The 22,441-nt window shown below is 34.0% G+C and overlaps 1 protein-coding gene across 4 annotated transcripts in view; it reads right to left on the bottom strand.

The window, feature by feature from the left end:
• Positions 1–1,395: 1,395 nt before the first annotated feature.
• The window catches only part of UBE2D2 (ubiquitin conjugating enzyme E2 D2), a 48,223-nt gene continuing 27,177 nt past the window's right edge, over positions 1,396–22,441 (bottom strand). For 2 of the 4 annotated variants that reach the window (XM_037016405.2, XM_037016406.2), the window contains 6 exons: positions 15,216–15,279; positions 8,830–8,861; positions 8,674–8,751; positions 8,480–8,585; positions 3,803–3,896; positions 1,396–2,327 (listed from right to left, as the gene is read on the bottom strand). In XM_037016405.2, the coding sequence (XP_036872300.2) occupies positions 2,282–2,327; positions 3,803–3,896; positions 8,480–8,585; positions 8,674–8,751; positions 8,830–8,861; positions 15,216–15,279 (420 nt within the window). In that variant the 3' untranslated portion in view covers positions 1,396–2,281. Of the gene's footprint in view, positions 2,328–3,802; positions 3,897–8,479; positions 8,586–8,673; positions 8,752–8,829; positions 8,862–15,215; positions 15,280–22,131; positions 22,198–22,441 lie in introns of all 4 variants that reach the window. The other 2 variants (XM_037016407.2, XM_073221774.1) reach the window with 2 other exon arrangements.

Below are 22,441 nucleotides of genomic sequence, written 5' to 3'. Positions count from 1 at the left end.
CTTGACCTTCCCTTATAAACACTAACTTAGCAAGATAATCAAGGTTACTGCAAACAAGCTTTCACATGTGATGAAGCCAGAGACACTCCTGTAAAAAGCGATGTGATCCCAGGTGTGAACCATCCTGAGTGACACTTGTTTTGTGAGGAATGTGGCCTCCATCACTGAAGCTTTCATTCTGGCCAAAGTATATGCATGTAGATTGGGACAAATATACTCCATACTTAAATGAGCAAGACCACTTGAAAATACTTAAGAACGCTCTTGTGAAAATATCTACATTATGACCTAATAAATAGGAATACACTGGCTGCTCTCTAAGCTGACAAAGAATGGACTTTTGGGATCTGTGCAACTGACCCGTAGTCACCAAGAGAGTTAACAGCAAGTCAAAAATTAATTCCTCCTCCTCCATGCCCCCCTGCCCCAATGATACTGAGAACACAGGGTAATTTTAGGTTAGAGCTCAATTCTAACTCCTCTCCCCACAACTGTTAACAGTGAAACCTATGTAAGGTCAAGGGTGCTAGAAATGCTAATAAGTAGCCAGCAGCTAAAGTGCAGCACTTTAAGAGGTTTCAGGTTATATTAGACTTTAGTTCTGAGATGGAGGAGTAGTAACACTGAGAGATAAGACAAGTTAAAACAACTTTAAAACCAAAAGCAGTGGACATTTATTCCTCAGTTTTTATGAAAGAGTGTAAAGATGCATTTAGAACCTGCTGGCTAAAGAGCATCAGCCATGGCCTTCAGGCTGGCCTGGTTTACAATTACATTATGAAAAGGAGGGGAAAAAAGGTAACTTGCCTAGTTCACACGAAGTATGTTTCTGGCAAACAAAGTTGTTTACAAGTTTCAAACTACATTTTACTAGAGTCAAGGGAAGACTTCAAAAAGCCACATACAGTACAATTTAAAATTGGATGAACATCCTGCAATGTTAGTGCAAAGTAATTATGTCGACTCTCCAATACAAGATTGTGCTCATGTTTCCCAGGTTTGGTCAATGTTGCTCTTTTACAATCACAATCACAGAAGCTTAACTTACCAAACAGCAATGCTTTTGTCTTATGTCCTATGTACCAAGGGAATGTCACAAGGTTTTGGTGAAATGCAGCTTAGTTTCATTAATAAAGCAAATTCATTACTTAGCTTAACAGTCATGTTCCTGGAATACTGCACATGTAAGTTTCATGGAAATGTTCTTAAGCTTATGCCTGTATCTTGTTCGGTAAAATTACTTTCAAGATACTCTTTTTACTATGTAAACCGGAATAGCTTCATGATTTAAAAATGCAACCAGTATAAATGAAAACATTTCATGAGTGGGGGAAAATCCACCACTAATCTCAGCTAGACAAAGTTCTTAAAATCAAAAAGCCTATTCACACAAAATTATATGTAATGACTGTAGTAATCAGTTTATTACACAGATTAATCATTCTTGAACGTACAAGCTCCAGAGGAGCAACTGGGTCTTTAAATATACACAAGTATTTCCATCAAATGAATTTTCACCCTTACATCCAGATAGACCTAAGCAGTTAAAAACATAAGAAAAATAAGAGCTATTAGCTATGTATTAACTGAGAAACCACATACAAACCAATGAATACGTATGGAACAGAGAAAGGGGCTGAGGACGAAGGTTGAAGGGGTGGGAAGATGTAAAAGTGCTGGGAACAAAGCCCATCACACTTTATGTACTAATAGCTCCAATCCATTTAAATGTTGACCAGTTAAACTTAGACCTTAAAATACAGGATGTGGGTAGAGTTTAGTCTGGTTTGTCATAACTTTCACCTACAATGTAGGTCCTTTGGAATAAAATGAATACAGAAACAGCTTCGTGTTCTTCGCCTTGCTTTTCATAACTGTTTTTGAGTTTAAAAGGATTCCACTTAAAAATAATCTCCTACAGGTCAGTGGAACTTTTCTTCCCCACCCAACCACATACCATACCCACCATCCCTCACCTTGCCATTATCCAAATTTAATCAATAAGGAAAGCTTTTAGTCTCACACCTAGGTTACGCCTGGAGAACTGGCTTGTCACACACACACTTCTCTGCTAGGAGGCAATGTTGGTACAGAAGTACAGTATTTCTAGTTTGTTGTTCCAAGTATGTACAACACGCAGCACTGCTGTATCAGGTAAACATGTGCACAGGGGAAGATGAGGCGTGGGCTCATAGAAAGCAGTCAAATGGAAATCAAAAGGACTTTCTCTTTCAGAGTTCCCCTATCTTTATTTGTAGAGGTTATCCGATAATTTCTTTAATTACATCGCATACTTCTGAGTCCATTCCCGAGCTATTCTGTTGTACCTGTATACACAAAGAGAAGTTGGCTTAATATAGGTGAATTAATCACTTAGAAAACAACAGATTTCATTCATTATCCCGTCTAGTAACTTGAGAGGAATAACTCTCAAGCAAAGCCATCTTTCTACCCCAAATTTCTACTAAGCATTCATTTACTCAGTGATAGTGGGAAAAAGCTGTAAAATACAAAACAATGTCCTGTAAATGCTACTTATACAGGATTCTGATTGAAATTTAGCATTTGCTGGCATATCCTTATTCTATACTTGATTTACCTATTTCTAAGAAAGATCTTCAATCCTTGACTAACTTAGAGTTCTTGAAACTATGTAATTCTACAGTATACAGTTCTTGAAATCATATACTAATAGTGATCAAGTTGACATTAACACTCTCCTCTGTAGCATAAAACAACTAGTTCTGGCAGATTTTATTTTAACAACTTGGCTGCTAAAATGAATAGGTTTACTGCCCCAGAACAACATTCTAGTTAGTAAATAAGCAAGGCAAAAAGGGTCCACAATTCTTTGATTAAAAAAGGGATTCAAGAAAGTTCTGTTAAATATTATCACCACAATGACTTGGGAAATGCATTTTGATAGGCATTCATGCCCACAATTCTGGATATTGGACAAAATGGTTCTCCAGTCAAAAAAATTTGTGAATCAATTCACAAATAGAAAAATACATGTCTAATATTCTTCTGAATGCAACCCAAAATATATGACTATAGATATCATTCAGACCTAAACACAGATAAAACTAAACCAAGCACCAACACTGTTACAATCCCATCCCTGATAGCTCCATTTAAAAATATCCTGTCTATCTGCCTCTCTAACCTAAGAGCATTTTAAAGGTTCTTAATTCATTTATAGTTTAACTGTAGAAAATTATCCATTCCCTTCCATCTATTTCCTCCTATATTACTGAATGACATAAAAAGTAAAAAAAGATTCAAACACTTTTAGTTACTAGGATATCCTGACTACTCTTTAATAATTTATAGTATAATTCTAAAATATGTAAATTCTTCATCAAATTTTGTTTTTAAAGGAAATTTGGGCTTTCATGTCTTGTGGCAGTGTTTCTCTTTCTTTTTTGATTCTGCCAAATAGTAGAAAATCAATTCCTTTTTCCCACTGATGTACAAATACCTACCTAAGACAAATGGGTTCTTCATGCAAAATGCTTGTACATCAAAGGCAAGCAGAAAGCAGAAAGCTGTTAGAAAATATACTGTAGAAAAGTGTTTCTAGACAGCAGGAGTCATATGAAACAATCAGGGATAAGATCAGCATCATCCACTTTTGGTGATACTTGATACAAATACCCCTCTTTCCTATTCCAGGTGACTATAATTAGGACTTCATTTAAAGTTATTTCTGACCCATACTCAGCCCTTAGGTAAGAAAGATTTGAGACACCAACCTCTCCACCCCAACACGGGTACCTTCCTGCCTGGAAGTCACACTTACTTTTCTCTATCTGTTTTGTAGATCCGCGCAATCTCAGGCACTAAAGGATCATCTGGATTGGGATCACATAACAGAGAACAGATGGACAAGAGTACTGGAATGAAAAAAATGTATAAATTGTAGAAGATTAAAGCAAAGGTTGAAACAAATATGAGATGCCAACACATGAGAAAATTTCTATAATCTCTTTATATTGTAGTGCCTAGCAGCTTTGTAAGCTCTACCCAGCTTCATAGTAACAGTAATCAACAAAGATTCTGATTTCTCTGTGCTTGAACCTCTAAGGAGGCTGGCCCACACTGGTGAAGTGACTTGCCCAATGTCCTTGGTTAGTAATTAAATGTGGAATTAGAATTCAGGTCTTCTAAATCCTAGACCAATAACACTTTTCAGAGCCCATGAAGTTCAATTTTTAGAAGCCCATGTTCAGGGACAGATGGCTTTCAACATTCCAAAGACAACCAACTTCTGAGTGCTCTTAGTCAGAAATGACAACCATGAAATTCAACAATCACTGCTTTCTCAATGCAGGTACTATAATTCAGATGCAATGGATCTGCTTCGTATTTACTTGAAAATAATTCAGTCTAAGAACATTAAAGCCAGTAGTTTACCCCACTTATTACAGAGGATACAACATACTTCTACTAAGGTCTCAATTTCTCTTCAGTGACGATTTACAATCTCATCTAAGCTATTTCCTCATTGACAATCTGGCATGTAGAAGATAAATCTCAAAAGCACAACTTCCTCTGTTCAAATTTGTTGTTAACTTATGCATTCTTTATTGAATGCAAAGAGGCAGCCAAAGCTACTAATTACATTAAATCCAGCGGCCTCTGACATACTGAAATAAATTCCAATCCTTTTATTCTGATGCTAACAGAATTCAGCAATCTTATTTCTTTCCCTAATGTTCTGTAGCAAGAGACAATGATTAATGGGCCCACTTTACTTCCAAAACATCAAACTCAGCAGGAAAAGAATTTATTCATTTTCCTATCAAATCTATTCTACAGAGATCAAGGGCTTCTGGGAGAAAACAAAGTTCACATCCCTTCCTGCTTCGGTTTGTTAACAAAAAAGCTATTTCCTTGCCTTAAGAGTATACGGAAAATAAAAAACATCAGGAAAGATGTTTTCTGACTCTTCATTCCTGTTGCCCACAATTCTGACAGATGGCATTCCCAAAACATCATCTCTTCCCATTGTCAGGTGTATCACCTGATGCCCTCTTCAAGCACAGAACATTCTAACAGCAATTAGGAAAGATTTCATGTATTTCCTGGAAATGACAATAGGGAGTTATAGATGTTTGAATGTTCAGGAAATTATTGACTAAAGAAAGAAGAAACTTGCCTGGCCTATCAAATTGGCAAGAATACAACTTGATTCTTCACCTAAAATTAGACATACTACCAACTTGTATGTGTTAACAATTCCCTCAACTTTCCCAATTAGGCAAGTTCAAAAAGGTAAATTTTAAAGAAATAACTTTTGTGACATTTTTTCCAGGAAAGGAAGGTGGCACCTAGTGAAAAGATTCTTAGAACTCTACTTAGATTCCTTTAATTCACAGACTTATAATGTACCACACCTTCTTTCACTGTAAAGAAATAACTCCTATTTCTACAACCTGAATAGACTCTTCACTGAAGTGACTAAATTTTTACCTTTTTATACATTCTTTGCCAGTATATACATACCTTTGTTAGTGTCATAACCCATAGTCACTTCCAATTCTAAAACATATAATCAAGTGGCTTTATGGCACATGTATCTGCTTCTTTTAAGTTTTCTATATATTTAGGACCCTAACATCTACTTAAATTGGAGAATTTCAGGTCAAAATTATTGCCCTCAAAAACAGACTATGTTAAAGGGATAATTTTTTGTTTTAAACGTTAGACAGTACTTTCCACAAAATAAAATGCTAAAATGTCCAATGCTTGCTTCATTTTTTAAATTAAAGTTATCATTGATATACATTCTTATGAAGGTTTCACAAGAAAAACAATGTGGTTATTATATTCACTCTTATTATCGAATCCCCCCCATGCCCCATTGCAGTCACTGCCCAAGAGTGTAGTAATATGCCACAGTCCCTATTTGTCTTCTCTGAGCTACACTGTCTTCCCCATGACCCCATACATACCATGTGCACCAATCATGATACCCCACAATCCCCTTCTCCCTCCCTCCCCACCCACCCTCCCCCACCCCTCCCCTTTGGTAACCACTAGTCCTTAAAGGGTTAATTAATATCACACACAGGTTTTAGGCTTTTCACGGAACTGCTTGCCTTGACAAAAGGGAATCAAGAGAGTCATTAAAACATTAAACCTAGGTATGCTGATTCAATAAAATTCAAGAAAATGGCACTGCAATTATTTTAAAAGATACCTATCCAGATAGAACATAACAAATCAAATAAACTAACAGCCCTTATGACTGAGAATAATTAAAAAATCAACACCAGGCACAAAAGGGGCAAAAAAACCCTATGTTACCATTCCAGCCATCCAGACCTCCCCACTCCACCCACCCCTGAACGCCACCTCTCTTGATCCCGTTACTAGATTTCTCTCTCTACTGCTCCTTGTTGAAGAGCAACCAGGCCAGAAGTCTCAACAACAGGTATACCTCAACAGCATTTGGTTTTCTTTTTAAAAGACCTTTCACGAGTAGTCCCTGAATTCCAAGGGGGCCTACAAAAAGAAAAAGGGCCACTTATCTGGAAAGCTATTTCAATCATTATTTTAAAAAATGTGGTCCTCTGATTTCTTGTTTCTATTCTTGCTTAGGACCCCAGGAATTTTAATTTAATTCCCCAGGGTTTTTTGTTTCTTTAAAAAATTAATTTGTCAGAGTATACAAGTCTTATCACAGTATAACATTAAATGTTGTAACATGACAAAGTAATCAAAGTCTCCATTAACAGATGAATGGATAAAGAAGACATGGCACATATACACAATGGAATATTATTCAGTCAGAACAAAGAAAAATCCTGCCATTTGCAACAACATGGATAGACCTAGAAGGTAGTATGCTCAGTGAAATAAGCCAGGGGAGAAAGACAAATACCATATGATTTCACTTATTATAAAACAAAACAAAACAAACAAAACAAAATAGCAGTAGACTCATAGACACTGTGAAATGATTGGCGGTTACCATGAAGGACGGGTCGCAGTGGGTGAGGAGGGTGGGGGGGTAATAAAGGGGCACACAAATTATCAGTCATAATCTAAGTTGGTCACGAGGATGGTAGTACATACAGCCAATGATTCAGTAACATGTCCCTATGTTGACAGAGACTAGCTGCACTCGTTGGAATGAGGATTTAATAATGTGGGTAACTGTTGAGCCACAGTGTTATATACTTGAAACCAATATAAGATTGTATATCAACTATACTTCAATAATAAAAAAGGCTGTAACATGACAAATATCCAGCACATTAAATAGTGCCTTTATCTCAGTTTGGGTGCTTACAAAGCACATTAACTTGCACATTTTAATCTTCCTAATAACAATGAAATAGTTATTATTATCATCCTTATTCTACAGATAAAAAAAATCCCTGAAAAATACAGAGGCTAATTTGTCTCAAGCCTTATTTAGTAAGAGGTGGAGCTGAGATCTGAATGAATACAGTCAGTTGGATCCAGAATCTATGTTCTCTACCATGCTGCCTTCTATCTAAATGTACACATTAAAGAAATGATAAAATATAGAAAGTATTTTCATACAACAAATTTCACCAACTACCCAAACTCATTCTAGCTACGTAACATACTTTTCTATACAACTCAAGTCATAATATATACAAATTTTATCTCTCTTCTGCTTTTTTCAAATATATTTTTCCCATTTTTCATATGTGCTGAACTGATTAATTTCTTTCTTTACTGTTGGACCTCTAAGTAATTTCTAATTTTCAGAAATAAATCATGCTGTCAAAAATATACTTGCACACAAAGCTTTTTTTAGCATTTGGGGCTGTTTTCTTAGTACCAGTGAATGAAACAATAATCACTGGGTCAAAGGTCTTAATGATTAAGGTTCTTACCTCTTAATACATACTTGCACACTGGACTATACAAACCTATATTTCTATATGTAGTATGTAAGTACTCATTTCAATGTACCTCAACAGCATTTGGTTTTCTTTTTAAAAGATCTTTGTTAATTAGAAAGGTGAAACATGGTAACTTATTTTAATTTTCACTTCTTTGATTATTTTGTTTATTTCTGTCCACTCTTCTACTGGGATATAGATTTTTTTTTCTCTTCTGATTTATGTGTGTTCTTTGTATTTTAAACATACTAGCCCATTATGTTTGCAGCCTATTTCTTGTAATTTTTTTTGACAATTTTTAATCCACTTGTGATTTCATTTTGGTATGATGTTGAGGGGTTGTACAATTTCAAATTAACACATTAGAAAATGTTTAATTTACCCACACTTGATTCACTGATAAAATAAAATCCCCAATCTATTCATGTAGTTAGGTCTTATTTAGAAGTAGTACTGGATGTTTCACCAAAAACTCAGCAACTAACTTTGTCTATACATTTTCTCACACACACACACACACACACACACGACTATATACCAAACATTGTTAAGATGCTCCAATAAATCTTGATATCAAATACCCATTCCATTACCTTTTGAAATAGTTAGTGCTGGAGACCACTGTGACCGTAGAATATCAAGACAAATGCTGCCATTACTGTTGATATTTGGATGATAAATTCTTGTTGTAAATGCAACCTATAGAAAAAAGGAAAACTTTTTGTAAATTGGTTTCTTAGTATTGCAGAAAAGCACGTAAAAAAACCAATTGCCATATCCCAATTACCTTAGGTGGTTTGAAGGGGTAATCTGTTGGGAAATGAATTGTCAAGAAAAATACTCCACCCTGATAGGGACTGTCATTCTGTTGATAACAAGAAAACGGTATTAAGTTAAGTGAATTTCATGAACTATTTATTCTAAAATTAATCTGAATACTTACTGGCCCCATTATTGTAGCTTGCCAATGGAACACTGAAAAAGAACAACAGAAAATTACCATGAAGCAGAATCTACATTGTACCCAGACAATAACAACACATCATTCCATCTATTCAAATTCATTTATAAGCAGTATGATGAGTCCTGGGCAGGATGAGGAATCAAAAACAGGTTTGATTTGAGTGTGGAGAGAGAGAGAGAGGGAAAAAAAAGACTAGTTTGTCTAGAACAGTGATAAGGTGTTCCATTAAAAGGTATCTGGGCTAAAACATTCTGAAAGTTAATGTCAGGGAGACAAATTATTTTCAGGGTCCAAAGTTCCACTTTTAAAGAGGTATTTCTTACCTCAAAAAGTAAAAAAGAACCAAAAGATTCCAACTCTTTGATGTATTATATCATTTAAAAAAAATTTTTTAAGGTATGATTGATATACACTCTTATGGTTTCACATGAAAAAACAATGTGGTTACTACATTTACCCATATTATCAAGTCCCCACCCATACTCCAATGCAGTCACTGTCCATCAGTGCAGCAAGATGCCACAGATCCACTATGTGCCTTCTCTGTGCTACACTGTTCTCTGCATGATCCCCCACACCATGTGTACTAAACATAATACCCTTCAATCTCCTTCTCCCCCGCCCGCCCACCCTCCGACACCGCCCCCCTTTGATAACCACTAGTTCTTGGAGTCTCTGGGTCTGCTATTTTGTTTTGCTTCAAGGTTATATTCCACAAATGAGGGAAATCATCTGGCATTTGTCTTTCTCCGCCTGGCTTTTTTCACTGAGCATAATGTCCTCCAGCTCCATCCATGTTGTTGCAAATGGTAAGATTACTTTCTTTCTTATGGCCGAATAGTATTCCATTGTGTATATGTACCACATCTTCTTTATCCACTCATCTACTGATGGACACTTAGGTTGCTTCCATATCTTGGCTATTGTAGAAGTACTGCGATAAACATACGGGTGCATATGTCTTTTTTAATCTGAGAAGTTGTATTCTTTGGGTAAATTCCAAGGAGTGGGATTCCTGGGTCAAATGGTATTTCTATTTTTAGTTTTTTGAGGAACCTCCATATTGCTTTCCACAATGATCGAACTAGCTTACATTCCCACCAGCAGTGTAGGAGGGTTCCCCTTTCTCCGCATCCTCACCAGCAATCGTTCTAGTTTTTTCGATGTTGGCCGTCCTTACTGGTATGATGTCATATCTCATTGTGGTCTTAATTTGCATTTCCCTGATGATTAGTGATGTGGAGCATCTTTTCATGTGTCTGTTGGTCACCTGAATTTCTTCTTTGGAGAACTGTCTCTTCATATCCTCTGCCTATCTATTAATCAGGTTATTTGCTTTTTAGGTGTTGAGGCACGTAAGTTCTTTATATATTTTGGATGTTAACCCCTTGTCAGATATGTCGTTTACAAATATTCTCCCATATTGTAGGATGCCTTTTTGTTCTGTTGATGGTGTCCTTTTGATGTATTGCATCATTTCCCCAACACAGTTACATAGATATATACTTCTTTCGTAATACTGCTATAGAGAGTTCAAAGTCAAAGTAGGTAATACTCAAATTAGGAAACAAAAAAAAAAATTTCTAAAATGTCTTAAGTGTATGTTCTTTAGAAGTACTGATTCTTCAAAAACAACTGAGAGATAAATACTATGACTCTTGTTAAAATGATCTAGAATCTATATATAGTACAGAAGAGAAAGACAAACTGCTAAACTATAAACACATTAAAATGAATTTAGTTGACAAAAGCATTTGAAGACCTACCACTTAAATCTCTGTAAGAATACTTACAGAGAATCATTGACTTAGCCATCATCCCCACCCCTCAACCCCTTGGAACTCTCTTACAAAAAGGAGGGAAGATGGTAGTGAAAGAATATTTAACCTGCCTCAAATTACAATGGTTTCATAATCAGTTCAAGAATCACTACAGGTTCCCAGTAGAAAGAACTCCAAATATAATTACTGGGTGAAATACTTGGACATAGCATAACACACTGCTATATTTTATATGAACATTTATTTCAAAAATCTTTAAGGATCAATCTTAGGAGCTATTCGAAATAAAAATTCATGATACTGTATTTAAAATTTTTGATTGTCCAAAAACAAACTTAAACAACAAATAAAACCTCCCACTACCACCTCGGTTTGATGCTGTCAAACCAAATTACACAAACTGAAAGCTACAATTTCTTTTATGAGAGTTTAAATGTGAAGTTCACAGCTCAATGATTACTCTTTAGTACCCTCAAGGATGAAAAGTCTTTTGAAGCTAAAAGGGATAGAATATTTGTTATAGTTGGAGATTGATTCTCAGGAGACCTACATTTGAATTCAAGTATTGATCTCTAGAGAGTCAAGTCACAGTCACCAAGTGTTCAAAACTAAAGAAAACAAAGCAGATCATATAACCAACAAGTCTTTGGCTTATTTCTCCTTTCAGGAAGTATACTACTACTTCCTGCTTACCAGCTCTTTGCAGAAAAATGGGAAAAAATTTATTGGGGCAGTAAAATCTGGATATTTAAAAATAAAGCATTTTATTACTAAATTTATTATTAAATATATATTATTTAAATATAAAATAAAGACCACTTTATTCTTACATTAAAAACCAGTAACATTTGGTACTGAGAGATTTGAGGGCTAAGATAGTCATAAGGAGCTCAAACAGTTTCATTTTGGCCAACAATTTCTTTCTTCCTAAGATTAAATTCTGCTTCATTGTAACAAAAAATGATCAAAGTGCATTTAGCCATCCAATTACTTTGCTTTATCCTTATGTGGTTTATCACAAGACCTGATCAGTCTTCAGGTCTTGACAGTAATCATCCTCAAATGTTCTCAAATATCCACAAGATTTTTTTTTTTGGTATCATTAATCTACAATTACATGAGGATACACAAGATTTTAAAGTATATCAATAAACTCCATCTAGATGACCAATTTTAACAATGTAAGGAAGTTATTCTGCCCTTAAGGAGATTTTCCTTATTCTCTTTCAGAAGGTAGGTACTGCTGAGTTTAGTAGCATGTGACTCAAAGTTGAATAGGAAGGTCAGGAATTAAGGGAGAGGTTATTCTTTTTTAAATAGCTTTGAGAGAGAATGTACATACAACATAAAGTGTACAATGATGTTTATTAACATGTTCACAGTTGTGCACCCATCACCATAAATTTTTAGAACATTTTTATCACCCCAAAAACAAATCCATATCCATGAGCAGTCACTCCCCATTCCCTGCAACTCTCCAGGCCTATGCAATCATTACCTACTTTGTCTCTAAGCATTTGCCTATTCTGGACATTTCATATAAATGGAATTATACACTCCGTGGCCTTTTGCATCTGGCTTCTTTCACTCAGCATAATGCAATGTTTTTAAGGTTCATCCATGTTGTAGTATGTATCAGTTCTTTGTTCCTATTATTACTGTATAATATTCCACTGTATAGATATACCACATTTTATTTCTCCTTTCATCAGCTGGTGGGCAGTTTTGGTTGTTTACACATTTTCGCTGTTATAAATAATGCTTCTATGAATATTGACACAGAAGTTTTTGTGTGGATGTTTTTCTCTTGTATATATACCTAAGAGTGAATTCACTGACCATAAGGTAACTATATTTAACTTCTTGAGGAACCACCAGACTGCTTTTCAAATTCCTTCTTTTACATTCCTACCAAAAATGTAAGAAGGTTCCAATTTCTTCACATCCTCGACTGTTGTTGTTAATTGATTTTTTGATTCCAGCCATCCTAGTGGATATAAAATGGTATCATTATGGTTTTTTGTTAATTTTTTGATTCTAGCCATCCTAGTGGGTGTAAAGTGGTATCTCATTATGGTTTTGATTTGCATTTCCTTGAGGACTATCATGTTGAACATCTTTCATGTGCTTATTGGCCATTTGTCCATCTTCTTTGGAGAAGTCTATTCAGATCCTTTGCTCGTTTTAAAACTGGGTTATTCATCCTCATATTGCTGAGTTACAAAGGTTTTTTATTTTTATTTTGGTATCATTAATATACAATTACATGAGCAACATTGTGGTTACTAGATTCCCCCCATTATCAAGTCCCCACCACATACCCCATCACTGTCTATCAGCGTAGTAAGATGCTAAAGAGTCACTACTTGCCTTCTCTGTGCTGTACTGCCTTCCCTGTGCCCCCTCTACATTATGTGTGCTAATCATAATGCCCCTTATTCCCCTTCTCCCTCCCTTCACACCCCACCCCCGAGTCACTTTCCCTTTGGCAATTGTTAGTCCATTCTTGGGTTCTGTGAGTCTGCTGCTTTTTTGTTCCTTCAGTTTTTGCTTTGTTCTTATGCTCCACAGATGAGTGAAATTATTTGATACTTGTCTTTCTCTGCTTGGCTTATTTCACTGAGCATAATACCCTCTAGCTCCATCCATGTTGTTGCAAATGGGAAGATTTGTTTTCTTCTTATGGCTGAATAATATTCCATTGTGTGTATGTACCACATATTCTTTATCCATTCATCTACTGATGGACATTTAGGTTGCTTCCATTTCTTGGCTATTGTAAATAGTGCTGTGATAAACATAGGGGTGCATATGTCTTTTTCAAACTGCGCTTCTGCATTCTTAGGGTAAATTCCAAGGAGTGGAATTCCCGGGTCAAATGGTATTTCTATTTTTAATTTTTTGAGGAACCTCCATATTGCTTTTCACAATGGTTGAACTATTTTACATTCCCACCAGCAGTGTAGGAGGGTTCCCCTTTTTCCACATCCTCGCCAGCATTTGTTGTTCTTAGTCTTTTCACAAAGGGTTTTTTTTAAAGTACACTTTTGGATAAATATTCATCAGGTATCTGACTTGCAAAAATCTTTCCCATTCTGTTTTTTTCACTTTGTTGATAATACCATTTGCAGCACCTAAATTTTAAATTTTGATGAAGGCTAATTTATCTATTTTTTTCTTTTATTGCTTATGCTTTAGGGGAGTCTTATTTACTATCCAGCCTAACAACTTTCCTATACGAGAAAGAAATGTGATAGTAACAACTATGGTAGAAGCAAGGGCAAATTATTTTAGCACAACAGAGAACTTCAAAAATGAAATCTAATCCTCAGACTTCAAACACTTTTAAAGATCAGCCACTCTCAACTTTGAGGAATTTACCAGAAATAAAACTGCTTTTTCAATGAAAAGATCACAGGATGCAGGTGGACTATATGACACTATGGAATCACAAAACTAGAATCAGAAAACTTGAGACTGAGTCCACTTTGGGAACCTTCACAAGTCTCTCACTAAATTCTTCTCTAAAATAGCTTACAATTTCTACTCCACTCACTAAAAGAATTGTTGTGGTGCTTAAATGAGATACTGTATAGGTATGTGGCCTGTCCTATTTAGTGTCTCATAGTTACTTCTACTGGACAGGTCTGAATATAATCATGTAAACTGAATTTTTCATCACATTTAGTCAGTCTTATGATTTATAATATCTGTTTATTTGTAAAGCAATACTCGTGAAAGGGCCTCACTTTGATTCTTAAGGATTTAGCAAACAAAAAACAAAACACACACATACAAACCCAAAACAAACACAAATCTTAGAAATCACGAAAAAATATTTTAATTTAAGCTAATATAACCTCATATTTATGTTTTGTCTTCTTATTCTATATACTTCTCTTACACAAATGTTTCCAAGTATCCTCACTTTTTCCTATTCGCTAAATGTTATATTTTTTTGTGAATTAGTTTTGTGTCATAAAGCAAAGCCTTGTTCAAATATCCTCCCTTTAAAAAAGGCTAGATGATGGCATAAAGGGGAAAAGCTGTGTTGGGACGCAGTAGAACAAAAGGAAAATTATTATACAACATGTGCAATAAGATCTAATTATTTTAGACAGGCTTAAGCAGATAAATTGGACATTAAAAATGAACAAATTGAAACTGTCTTCTCAAGTATAAGCCAGCAGAAAGACAGACATCCCATAATCTTTAGCATTATTTTACTTAAAGAACAAAAGCTAGTTGTAGGTAAAAGCTCAAATATTTTACCCCAGGAAAATACTCAGAAGGGATGAAGGATTTAGCAAACAAAAAGGCCAATGTACAAAGAAGCCAGAACAACTATAGAGACACTATCTGGCTGAAGAGGTTCAAAATGTAATGAACAATACAGAACATGGTAGGATAGGTACAAAACTAAATCTTTCATGGGAAAGTAAGGGGTAAACACTGCCTGTTCCCTACAACATAATTACCTCTTCATACAAAATAACCTTAAGAGATATACATTAATCAGTCCCAGAGTTTCTCAAAGGCAGACTATTATACTGTTTTACTCCATCATTCCTTTTAAACACTTACTATCATCTCCAACGGGACCTGCTGAACACTGTGCTGGGGGGTCTCGTGCCAGGTCATTCAATTCCTTAAGAAAGGAGACAAGAAAAGAAATGTATTCAACATAAATGAAACTTTTTCCATTAATAGAATTTTTATTGTTATTATTCTCTGTCCCTCCACTAAAGCTCGTTGAGAAGCACTCCTTCAAAGTCAGAGAAGGGTAGATTCATGGATCTTTCAAGTATTTTGGATTCTTGAATGCAAATAAATGTATGTTTAAAAGAAGTGGGTCATTTTTGCTTTGTTCAGAGTTTAGTAGGTAAATGCAAGGAAGATCATCATTATGTACTAAAGAGCCACAAAAGCTGTTCTAAATAAAAATTGCTTAGTTTTCAAAAAAGACTCAAGGCCAGTTTTTGCACTGCAAAAACTATTAGGTTATCTTGGGACAATCTCTTAAAATCATAAATGTTCCAAATTACATGGTACCATCTGGTAAGATGTTGATGTTTTCAGCTGATATGTACTACCAGGGTTATAAAAGTAGTAGAAGATACTTTAAAGAGGATATATTAAAAAGGCTGGCTGACATAATAAAACCAATCATAAAGTTTTATAATCAGAGACACATCTACCTGTAGTAATGCTCTACAACCAGATGCCAGTTTCCTAGCTATTTTAACAGAAGAGCCCACAAACTTTGAGATTTGTTCTGGGTGGGGATACCTGAAAAACAAGGCAGGAACTCACACTATATTCCTCTTCCCTTTGCTTTGGTATGTGAGGTAAAAACAAGCTCTGGGGAAGGACTAGTGTTTGATTACATTTTAAAACCACAATAATAAAAACAGTAAAATCTACTATTTTTAAAGTACAGTAACTATTTTTAATTCTATTAAGTTATACCAAAGTTATTATTTGAAAGAGAAAGCATCATATGTGATGGCCATATGATCTGACAATGTAGATATAACCATAAAAACAGGAGAACAGGGATAGCATTTGCTAAGAAAACTCTTAAATCTGTTTTCAGTAATCATAATTGGAGGTGATATTACTGGTTATTCTAAGACTAGTAACAAAGCAAATGAGTAATTATGAAATTTTTAAAAGTATGATTTAAATAATCTACAAAATACTATATACTTTTTAATTTGCAGCACATACTGATTTAAGTCCCTTCCTTACTCAACCAGTCATTTTGATACACCAATTATTCTGTTTTATCCTATCTGTAAGCACTGGGGTATGTCATCTGTACTTCAATATAAACAATTTAAAAATAAAATAGTATTCATAATTTCTTTAAAGTGCTGGGATTGAGATAAAGATTTAACAATATTTACTTCTTCAAGTATCTCAATTTTTGGATTTTTATCACTCTACAACAGAGATTTCTTGCCCATCTCAAGAAAAAAATAACCTACTGTACAGTTCCCATTCCCAAATGTTGTCTGTAACACAGGTCAATGCAACTAAGAATGCTTATTTGATTTAAAACACAAAAATTATCTATTTTTTTTTACTGATATAGCAAGAGGTTGCTATTAAAATATAGTATGATTGAATAAGCTATTTTGAAGTCTGTGGTATTCATTAAAGATAATTTTGTGATTTATCCTTAATACTTTCCTCTTTTCAAATTAATTTTCAAAAAGCTCTTTGCTTTTTTCCATGCTGAATGACATCATGCTTTAACATACAGAACTAAGATTTATCTTAGCTGAATATAAGATCCTTCAGTCTTATATTTCATGAGCTAGCCTGGTAATTTAAAAAAACCTAACCTGAACTTAGGCTAGCAGACATTTAACACACTATTCAATACTTTCTTGGTTCAAGGCACTGATATGGAGAATCTCCAAAGCATAATGCTAAGTGAAAAGAAGTCAGACATAAAAAGACTACATTCAGTACAATTCCACTGATACAACTTCCTAAAAAATGCAAAGTTCCAGTAATAGAAAGGAGCTCAATAATTCCAGGGACTGGTAGGAGTTAGAGACTGACTACAAAGGGACATGAAGAAATTTTGGAGGATGACATAAATGTTCTCTATCATCATTTGGTAGTGATTATACAACTGTGTATATATTTATCAAAAAAACTATACTAAGATTTGTTGAATTTTATTGTATAGAATAATATCTTAAAGTTGTTTATTTTAAAAAGCATATATTTAGCCATCTTTGTGTATGCATAACATATCTCTGAAGAATACAAAAGGAATTAGTTAACAGTACTTGCCTTCTGGAAGTAAAGTTTGCTTAGGGTGAGATGGGAACTGTTTATGTATTCCTTTCATACCTTTGAAATTTTGTAACAAGTGTATTTATTGCTTATTTGAAAAATAAAATTACCAGTTCTGACTGTATATCTGGAACTAAAATAAAATAGCTACTAAAAGTTGTAACCATCTGGAGGGCAATCAAAATAGTAAAAACCCAGTTAGACTGGATAAATGAGAAGCTACAAAATCTGATATCTTGGCATCAAAGATGAAAACTGAAGTTGAATCTTAGTATTTAATAAAGGCACTGATCTAGACAGATCACTTGGCAGAAAAAAAATGATATATCAAGCTGTTTTTTAACAGTTGGCTTTATACTTGGCTTTATACCTATACATTAATTTCTTTAATTTTTTACTCTAAGTTAAACAGTATTCATATTGTCTTGTATATCATATACCAAATATACATCACTGGGATTGAGATGAGGCTTGGACAAAACCCAACACCAAGGAATTTATTAAAAAACTTCTTTTCTGTAAAAAGAGCAATAGAGAAATAAAAATATAAAAGTATACATAATTAAATTTAGAAAAAAGGAGGTAAGTTTGATAGTTAAGGTAGAGGATCCTCAATGTCTAAAAATATTTTATATTCTAACTTTATTTGAAATCTAAAAAAAGGTATTAAAATAAAGTTCTTATTGTGGGAGCAAACTATAGATTTTAGCAAATAGTTCTCAATTTAAAGATTTTCTTTGATGCTGTATATTCCCCTTGTTTGTAGGTATATAGCAGAACTAGTATTTTTTGAAGATTAAGGGTTATGAAAAATTTTGATTTTCTGTACTTTTCTGAAGTGTTTCTTGTTAGTTCAAATAGTCCTGAAACCTTTATACCAATTAATGTAATTATTTCAAGTAAGGTTTAATTCACTATGGACTTTAACATTCATTTAACATTCATTTCCTACTACTATCTTTTGGGCTCAGGATAATAACAATGTCTTATATTATTTCTTAAGAAGTATTTTCCATAGGATTAGTATTTAAAAGAGACCACTATTAAATAAAATAGAACAGTAAAACCTCTGAAAGCCTCATATTTCTCTATCAAAGCACTATAGCAAAAAGAAAGAAACCTTCCTAACTCTGAAAGGAGGGGGTCCTGAATGGGATATGTAGATTTTCCTTTCACTGTATATACCTAAGGACTCAAGTTGGGCCATTAGTTGGTAAAAATTAATGTTTCTATTAGTTATTTCAAAATAACCCTTTCCCCCAACTAACAATGATGAAACAAAATACAGATGGCATAGAATACAGATTCATTTTACCATTTTAGTTCTCACCCTATAGTATAAGATGAAAGGAACAAATAGGAAAATGAGAGGTTGTAGAAAAGTGGCTTAAAGTAAAGTTTTAATAGTTCTGAATATAGCTATACAAATCAAATCTTTGAAGATGATGATCAGGATATGAGAATATTTAAGCAGAGATTAATATTCACAAAATTATAATTTCAAAGTCAGAAAAGATAATCTAGACCAATTCCCAATTCTGTAACAAAACAAGATACAAACTAACTCAGTGAAGATAGGTTATTACTAGTAATCAGCAGAGTAAGGATGTGGTGTCCTTACTGGCACATGCTTCTCTAATCTAGATCTAAAACATTAGAGATGCGCAAGTTAGAATGTCTGAGAATCTACATGCTGCCCAGGAAATTCAGGTGAACCTTCTTAAAGATGATTGAACTGCAAAGAAAGGGCAGTAGTTCTTAAAACTGAGATCCTGACACCGAAGCATCAGTTTCACAAGGAAACTTACTTAGAAATGCTAATCCTCATGCTCCAACCAGACCTACTCAATCAGTCCTAGAGTGTAGCCCAACATGTTTTTTAAACAAGCCCCCCAGGAAATTAGGATGCATACTAAATGTCAATTACCTTTATGATCAACAAATTAATCATCAGAGACAAAAGGCAATGCTAGAAAACACTACCAGCAAGATTGTAGGGGAAGGGAAGGTACAGGGCACAATAGCAGCACTAAATGAAGATATCAAGAAAGGGGTGAGACTTAGAAAAATAAGATGTTTCACATTTTCAAGACACACTGAAGGGAAGCAGTCTATTACCATAGTACTGCATTCTCCTAACCCCACTATTTTACCAGTTGGAACAGGGTTAACTTAATTTTTATTACCCACTTATGTGTTCAGCATAATACTTGAAGCTAACAATTGAAAATAATTGCTAGAGTATTTAAAATTACAAATATTTTAAACTTGAGAAATATTAAGTCATAGTTATCCTAGATGAATTTGAGAAAGAGTGTAATTTCTGACAATATCAAATTATAAAATCTCAAATTATCTGGTACTTATATACTTAGTCACTTGGCACTCTCAAATATTTTCTATTTCTCTCTTAATAATGCTGCCCTCTATTATAAAGATAAATTGATAAAAACATGTATTAGTATCAATCTTTCCCTGAACTGAGTCTAAGCAGTAGTATCCTTATTTGAGTTTAGTCTATACTCCCTTAAAAATTTTACATCAATTAAAAGTACAGAAAATGCTTACCACAAAACAACCCAGCTTTGCCAAATCTTAACATTGCCATATTAATACTGAGTATCCTCCCTGAGGTATGATTACACTGGATTTACTATTTATCATTTCCTTGCATTCTTTTATACTTTTCTATGTGTCCATAAACAACGTAGTGTTACTTTTTTTTACTTTTAAGAAGTATTACATGGCATGTATTCTATACTTTGCTTTTCCCTCAACATATTGAGATACTTTTCCATGAAGATACACAAGTAGATCTAATTTATTTCTTTTCACTGATGTTTGTTCATTTTGTACAGCCCCTTTCTAACCATGCAACAATGGTCTTTTACTATGCATGGATTTTAAAAATTATTTCAATTCATACACACAGGCAAAAATAACTGTAGTGTTCAACACACTGGAACTTGCAAACTTGATCACTGCCCAGAGAAAAGAAAATTATCCCTAAAACATGCTTAATCAGGAGGCCAATTCATCTACCAATCACCAAGACCATGGAGATGAATATGAAAGACACTGCCCCCATCTGAACTTTCATTCACTACCATTCAGTAACCCTTCCTCAGGACCGGATCAGCAGCATATTTCCTGCCAACAATTATTAATGTCCAAGAAGATTTCCATCATCACCTTCTACTATGGAAATTTGGGATATATGCTTCTTAGGTAACACCAGAAAATGTGTTGGTGCTTGAGGGAACCCCTTTTTAATTATAATTTTGTCAATTCTATAGTTAATGTTTCATATAAATGATTTGCTATTTATTAAACTTTGTTTAATAAATATATGTAATAAAAATAAACATTGTTTAATAATAATGTTTAAAATGGAATTTTCTTTGAAATGCTAAATGGATGGCTATTTTTAGTTTATTAAAAAACTGTAGATGTCCTTCATTTCAATAATTGGTTCTACCAAAAAACTGCATAGAGATTTTTATGCTGCATATGTTGAAAACTTAACATCTTATGTGCAAGTATATTAATGAAAATAAGTTTCCATAAAATTATAATGTTATTCTATAACCTGTTTATGCTCTTGCTGGTATCAGTAGGGGCAACAGGCAGAATTTAGGTTTTCTAAGACTTAATATTCTTTGATGTTTTCTTATTATTCTGCTCTTAGGTAACTTTAAGCAAGTCATTCAACTTCTCCAGTTCAGTTTTCACATCTGTAAAACAAAGAAGTTAAACTAAAATAGAAATTTACACAGCAGTTTGGTCATAGGTTTAGGGACCAAATAAATTTGGGAAAAATTATAATCCACATCCTTACAAAAATATTTAAGGTTGTAAAGAAGTCCTGTATAAAGAAAACACTATTGTTTGGACACAGAAACAGGCTTTGCCTCTTTCCTTGGCCCATTTTTCCTATGCCACATTCCCACTTGAGATTTTATTCTCACAAAGTGCCTTATATGTCTGTGGGAAAGTCAGAAATAAGTCTGAAGGAACCAAGAAAATAATTTTTTATCCCAGACCAAGTCATTATTATTTTAGAGTGAAAGCCTTTTAAGCATGACATAGAGAAATCTACAACATGGCTTAAACTGTCCTATAGTTATTTCTCATAGCTATATCTTGTCTATCAATCACTTCAATGTGTTTTTTTTCTTTCTTTTTTTTTTTACTGTGATAAAGTTCAAATAAGATTCACCATCTTATCCATTTTTAAGTGTATAGTTCAGTGGTATTAAATATATTCATAATGTTGTGCTCAAAGTGTATTAAGAGAATGTTTACAGCAAGAGAAAGCTCATGTATGAGCAGCTTCTCAGACAGTTAATGAAACATAGATTTCCTTTCCAAGGCAGATTACATGTTTCTATTAATTTTCAAAAACAGGGATTTTTTTTAGAAAGTTACTTTCGTCAAGTTGATAGCTTCCAGTACTGATCAAATATACAGCTACTGTGTTTCTGGCATAAAATAGCTTTTCTAGGTAAAAATGGGGGACAATATTTTTCTCATGAAGCACATACCTTTAAAAAGGGAAATGATATGCTATATAAAGATATTAGCAAAATTTGTCATAATCCTATTTATTATACTACATTAGTTAGGTAAATACTGAAAGCTTATACTATCTATATCACCACCCCAAAAGTAAAGCTAAACAAGGTACCTTATTGTATTTATTTTTATAAAGTATGATCCAAAATTCTGTGTAACAGAGGAGATCCCGATTACCCTAAGGTAAAACAAAATAATTAAAAGAATTACAGAATTTTAAAGAAAATTCTTTAGACTCATTATTGACCTTAATTTTATAACCAAGGCTACACTTTAAGAGGGTAAGGCGTGGAATCAGGAAATCAAGAATAATGAAGCCTCTCACCATCCAGCAAGTAGGAAAAATCTACTGTGTGAAAAAAGTTTTAAATAAAAGTGAATTCAGACTTGTAAGATTTATATAAAACACATTGAAGTTTAGT

Source organism: Manis javanica, chromosome 14 (assembly GCF_040802235.1).
Source record: "Manis javanica isolate MJ-LG chromosome 14, MJ_LKY, whole genome shotgun sequence".
NCBI lineage: Eukaryota > Metazoa > Chordata > Mammalia > Pholidota > Manidae > Manis > Manis javanica.
This window is presented reverse-complemented; position numbering and strand designations above follow the sequence as displayed.